Raw genomic sequence first — 6,305 nt, forward strand, 5'->3', positions numbered from 1 at the left:
TAGTAAAATTTACAACATTTACATTATTGTCAATTCTATTCTTGTTTTCCCATTATCTCATTTCACAATTTGTCTTTTTGTCTTGTATATGTTTTTAAAGATACCTGAAACCTTTATTTTTTTTAATATTGAAGCTTCTTTAATAATAGCAAAAGACATAACACTTCTACAGAAAACTTAACTAGAAATGTAGACAACATATACAAAGAAAACGGTAAGACTCCCTGATAAAGGCACAATGTAAACTTTTCTAACTGAGTTTTTAAATTTTATTTTTTCACTTATTTATATTAGTTGGAGGCTAATTACTTTATAATATTGTAGTGGTTTTTGCCATACATTGATATGAATAAGCCATGGATTTACATGTGTTCCCCATCCTGAACCCCCCTCCCACTTCCCTCCCCATCCCATCTCACTGGGTCATCCTAGTGCACCAGCCCTGAGCACTTGTCTCATGCATCAAACCTGGACTGGCGATCTGTTTCACAATTGATAATATACATGTTTCAGTGCTATTCTCTCAGATCATCCCACCCTTGCCTTCTCCCACAGAGTCCAAAAGTCTGTTCTATACATCTGTGTCTCTTTTTCTGTCTTGCATATAGGGTTATCGTTACCATCTTTCTAAATTCCATATATATGCATTAGTATACTGTATTGGTGTTTTTCTTTCTGGCTTACTTCACTCTGTATAATGGGCTCCAGTTTCATCCACCTCATTAGAACTGATTCAAATGAATTCTTTTTAATGGCTGAGTAATATTCCATTGTGTATATGTACCACAGCTTTCTTATCCATTCATCTGCTGATGGGCATCTAGGTTGCTTCCATGTCCTGGCTATTATAAACAGTGCTGCAATGAACATTGGGGTACACGTGTCTCTTTCAGTTCTGGTTTCCTCAGTGTGTATGCCCAGGAGTGGGATTGCTGGGTCATATGGCAGTTCTATTTCCAGTTTTTTAAGGAATCTCCACACTATTCTCCATAGTGGCTATACTAGTTTGCATTCCCACCAACAGTGTAAGAGGGTTCCCTTTTCTCCACACCCTCTCCAGCATTTATTGCTTGTAGACTTTTGGATAGCAGCCATCCTGACTGGCGTGTAATGGTACCTCATTGTGGTTTTGATTTGCATTCTCTGATAATGAGTGATGTTGAGCATCTTTTCATGTGTTTGTTAGCCATCTGTATGTCTTCTCTGGAGAAATGTCTGTTTAGTTCTTTGGCCCATTTTTTGATTGGGTCATTTATTTTTCTGGAATTGAGCTGCAGGAGTTGCTTGTATGTTTTTGAGATTAATTCTTTGTCTGTTGCTTTGTTTGCTATTATTTTCTCCTATAGCTTCCTTCGTTGTGCAAAAGATTTTAAGTTTAATTAGGACCGATTTGTTTATTTTTGCTTTTATTTCCAGTATTCTGGGAGGTGGGTCAGAGAGAATCTTGCTCTGATTTGTCGGAGAGTGTTTTGCCTATGTTCTCCTCTAGGAGTTTTATAGTTTCTGGTCTTACATTTAGATCTTTAATCCATTTTGAGTTTATTTTTGTGTATGTTGTTAGAAAGTGTTCTAGTTTCATTCTTTTACAAGTGGTTTACCAGTTTTCCCAGCACCACTTGTTAAAGAGGTTGTCTTTTCTCCATTGTATATTCTTGCCTCCTTTGTCAAAGATAAGGTGTCCATAGGTACGTGGATTTATTTATTTTGTTCCATTGATCTATATTTCTGTCTTTGTGCCAGTACCATACTGTCTTGATGACTGTGGCTTTGTAGTAGAGCCTGAAGTCAGGCAGATTGATTCCTCCAGTTCCATTCTTCTTTCTCAAGATTGCTTTGGCTATTCGAGGTTTTTTGTATTTCCATACAAATTGTGAAATTATTTGTTCTAGTTCTGTGAAAAATACTGTTGGTAGCTTGATGGGGATTGCATTGAATCTATAGATTGCTTTGGGTAGTATAGCCATTTTCACAATATTGAGTCTTCCAATCCATGAACACGGTATATTTCTCTATTTGTGTCCTCTTTGATTTCTTTCATCAGTGTTTTATAGTTTTCTATATATAGGTCTTTTGTTTCTTTAGGTAGATTTATTCCTAAGTATTTTATTCTTTTTGTTGCAATGGTGAATGGTATTGTTTCCTTAATTTCTCTGTTTTCTCATTGTTAGCATATAGGAATGCAAGGGATTTCTGTGTGTTAATTTTATATCCTGCAACTTTACTATATTCATTGATTAGCTGTAGTAATTTTCTGGTAGAGTCTTTTCTATGTAGAGGATCATGTCATTTGCAAACAGTGAGAGTTTTACTTCTTCTTTTCCTATCTGGATTCCTTTTATTTCTTTTTCTTCTCTGATTGCTGTGGCCAAAACTTCCAAAACTATGTTGAATACTAGTGGTGAGAGTGGGCACCCTTGCCTTGTTTCTGACTTTAGGGGAAATGCTTTTCACCATTGAGGGTAATGCTTGCTGTGGGTTTGTCATATATAGCTTTTATTAGGTTGAGGTATGTTCCTTCTCTGCCTGCTTTCTAGAGAGATTTTATCATAAATGGATGCTAAATTTTGTCAAAGGCTTTTTCTGCATCTATTGAGATAATCATATGGTTTTTATCTTTCAATTTGTTAATATGGTATATTACATTGATTGATTTGCAGATATTAAAGAATCCTTGCATTCCTGGGATAAAGCCCACTTGGTCATGATGTATGATCTTTTTAATATGTTGTTGGATTCTGTTTGCTAGAATTTTGTTAAGGATTTTTGCATCTGTGTTCATCAGTGATATTGGCCTGTAGTTTTCTTTTTTTGTGGCATCTTTGTCTGGTTTTGGTATTAGGGTGATGGTGGCCTCATAGAGTGAGTTTGGAAGTTTACCTTCTTCTGCAATTTTCTGGAAGAGTTTGAGTAAGATAGGTGTTAGCTCATCTCTAAATTTTTGGTAGAATTCAACTGTGAAGCCATCTGGTCCTGGGCTTTTGTTTGCTGGAAGATTTCTGATTACAGTTTCGATTTCCTTGCTTGTGATGGGTCTGTTAAGATCTTCTATTTCTTCCTGGTTCAGTTTTGGAAAGTTATACTTTTCTAAGAATTCGTCCATTTCTTCCAAGTTGTCCATTTTATTGGCATATAGCTGCTGGTAGTAGTCTCTTATGATCCTTTGTATTTCAGTGTTGTCTGTTGTGATCTCTCCATTTTCATTTCTAATTTTTTTATTTGATTCTTCTCCCTTTGTTTCTTGATGAGTCTGGCCGATGGTTTGTCAGTTTTATTTATCTTTTAAAAAACCAGCTTTTAGCTTTGTTGATTTTTGCTATGGTCTCTTTTGTTTCTTTTGCATTTATTTCTGCCCTAATTTTTAAGATTTCTTTCCTTCTACTAACCCTGGGGTTCTTCATTTCCTCCTTCTCTAGTTGCTTTAGGTGTAGTGTTAGGTTATTTGACTTTTTTCTTGTTTCTTGTGGTAAGCCTGTATTGCTATGAACCTTCTCCTTAGCACTGCTTTTACTGAGTCCCATAGGTTTTGGGTTGTGTTTTCATTTTCATTCATTTCTATGCATATTTTGATTTCTTTTTTGATTTCTTCTGTGATTTGTTGGTTATTCAGAAGCATGTTGTTTAGCCTCCATATGTTGGAATTTTTAATAGTTTTTTCCCTGTAATTGAGATCTAATCTTATAGCATTGTGGTCAGAAAAGATGACTGGAATGATTTCCATGTTTTTGAATTTACCAAGGCTAGATTTATGGCCCAGGATGTGATCTGTTCTGGAGAAGGTTCCGTGTGCACTTGAGAAAAAGGTGAAATTGATTGTTTTGGGGTGAAATGTCCTATAGATATCAATTAGGTCTAGCTGGTCCATTGTGTCATTTAAAGTTTGTGTTTCCTTGTTAATTTTCTGTTTAGTTGATCTATCCATAGGTGTGAGTGGGGTATTAAAGTATCCCACTATTATTGTTCAAACCTGTTTAAAAATGCCTTTTAAAATTTTCACAGAACCTTGCCTGTCAATGGACATGATGACTTTAAATTGCTGTTTGCTGCATAAATAGTGTGAAATGACAGGCACCTAAACTAATTAATCCCTTTGTTTTGTCATCTTCTGCAGATTTCCTCATTCCTGTCCTTTTTTTATAGCAAGTTTTATGGCTTCCTCTCCTAGATTATTAATTATCTCTCTCTTACATTCTTCTCTTCCCTGGACTTTTTTCCCCTTGATTTTTCTTTTCTTACTAAAAAGAAATTATAGTTTAATTTCTTGAAATAGGTATCACTTTAAAAATAATTATTGTTATGTTTCTCATTTTGTCAATTCATTATTTCTGATTTTTAGTCCATTAGTTGGTGAGACTGACTAAATGAGTATAAATACTGAAATCCTTGTTTAGCTCATTTGTGCTCAGTAGAACTTTGTCCAGGCCATCAGTACTCAGGTTGTTTTTAGTAGGTGATATTTCTTTTTTTTTTTTTTTTTTTTTTTTTGTGTACACATTTAGTTTTATTGTAACAAAGCAACTTGTACACTTTTAACGTTTAAAACTGAGCATCATCTTTCCTTTCCAGTGAAACAAAAAGAAAAATTTAAAAATAAACAGGAACAAAATTACAATAGAGAATGTCAATTGCAAATAAGATCCTACAGGTTCTGCTGATTCTCCCATCGAGTGGCAGGGCTCAAGTCATCATTAGGAGAGAATTTTATTTTAAAAGTGTCATCTTAAACTGCAAGGATGTCCGTTAAACATCACAATTAAACATGCCAAAGGAGAAGCCATGTTGTCAAAATGCCCACTTAACCCACCCAACATCTCAAACCCACCCTTTGCTGACCTTCTATAACCCCATTTTTTTAAGTTTTTTTTTTCTTTTTTTAAACAAGAAAAAGTAGACAGATACATGTTGGTAAATGCTAACTGTCCATATTCACATAGAGACACAGTGTAATCTCTGAGCCCAATATACAGAGAAAGGAGGAAAAAAGCTAGAATTCTATGCACTACTACACAGGGGCCTAGCACCCTCCAGCTTCCAGCAGAGCTAAGGGAGCAGAAGGTTTTTCTTTTTTTCCCACAGAGCATGGTGGTGTTGATTCCATAGTTTTTGTTGAGACAGGAAGGGATAAAAATGAATTTGAAACAGAAAGGGGTAGAGATTCTTTTCCCACTGAATTCTGCTCAAGATATTTCCCCCCTCCCCAAATAAGTTGTGAACCATGGTATAAAGGAGAAAAGAGACCTCAAAAACAGGGCGACTGAGCACAAGAGGAGGAAAAAAAAAAAAAAAAAAAAAGACTGCAACTTGCTCCCAGGGACTGGAGAAAATTAAAAAAGGTTGGAATCCATCAGTGTTCCATTAGTCATCTTCTCCTTCATCTTCCTCTCCTTCCTCCCCCTCATCATCATCTTCATCTTCTTCACCTTCATCCTCATCCCCTTCTTCATCAATATCTTCCAATCCTTCCTCCTCTTCATCATCATCGTCATCCTCTTCTCCTTCCCCTTCCTCATCATCCATGTCAGGAACCAAGTAGTACTGTAACGGATTTGGCCAAATATCATCTTTGATGACCTCTCCTAATTCATCTGCACCTGCATCAGAATGATCAGTAAACCAGGTGAAGAAGCTTTCTGGTTCCTCATGCTGTCTCTTCCTGCTGGCTTTATTCTGTGTTTGACTTGATCGTTTCGTCAAATCCTTTCCAGATTTCCATTTGATTTCAGTGGACTTTGAAGATGGGTCACCACTCTCATTCAGATGAAATTCTTTGGAGAGAATTTTATTTTCGAAGTAAGGGTTTTCATCAAAATAAAAATCTATTCTGTAACCTGATTTAATGTCTTCAAATTCTGTCACTTCAACTCTTGTCAAATAATGCAGCGCCTCTTCATCCTCCTCCCCAAGCAGTGCAGACACTTGTGGATGGTTAACAAATGTTGTTACCCAAAAATTGGGGATTTTGGCGATCAATTCTGACCTCTTCTGAAAAAATGGTTGGCGGAGTTTGTTATATTTCTGTTCTACTTTCAAAATCTCCTCACTGGCTTGTTCATTAAGTCTGTCTATTTCATTTTGTACTTCATCAATATGTTCAATTGCTTCTTGCTGTTCTTTTTCTGAGGTCTCGTCGGCCCCGTCGTGGTTGGAGTTGAGCTCCTTTTTACTGACTTTGGCCGCCGGCGCCGACATGGTGCTGCTCCGCGGTCGGGGGGGGAGCGGGGAGGGGGAGAGAAGGGAAGGCGAAGGGGGGGGCGGGCAGCGGCTTCCCCTCACGCCACACGCGCGGGCGCCCGCTCGGTCCGGCCGCC

At 37.0% G+C, this 6,305-nt stretch overlaps 1 protein-coding gene across 1 annotated transcript; it reads right to left on the reverse strand.

The window, feature by feature from the left end:
• Positions 1-4,674: 4,674 nt before the first annotated feature.
• LOC139034110 (protein SET-like) lies at positions 4,675-6,302 on the reverse strand. The gene has a single exon (XM_070464472.1). The coding sequence runs from the start codon at positions 6,184-6,186 to the stop codon at positions 5,353-5,355; it is 834 nt and encodes a 277-aa protein (XP_070320573.1). The 5' UTR covers positions 6,187-6,302; the 3' UTR covers positions 4,675-5,352.
• Between the last annotated feature and the right edge of the window lie 3 nt (positions 6,303-6,305).

This window comes from Odocoileus virginianus, unplaced genomic scaffold (genome assembly GCF_023699985.2).
Source record: "Odocoileus virginianus isolate 20LAN1187 ecotype Illinois unplaced genomic scaffold, Ovbor_1.2 Unplaced_Contig_25, whole genome shotgun sequence".
Taxonomy (NCBI): domain Eukaryota; kingdom Metazoa; phylum Chordata; class Mammalia; order Artiodactyla; family Cervidae; genus Odocoileus; species Odocoileus virginianus.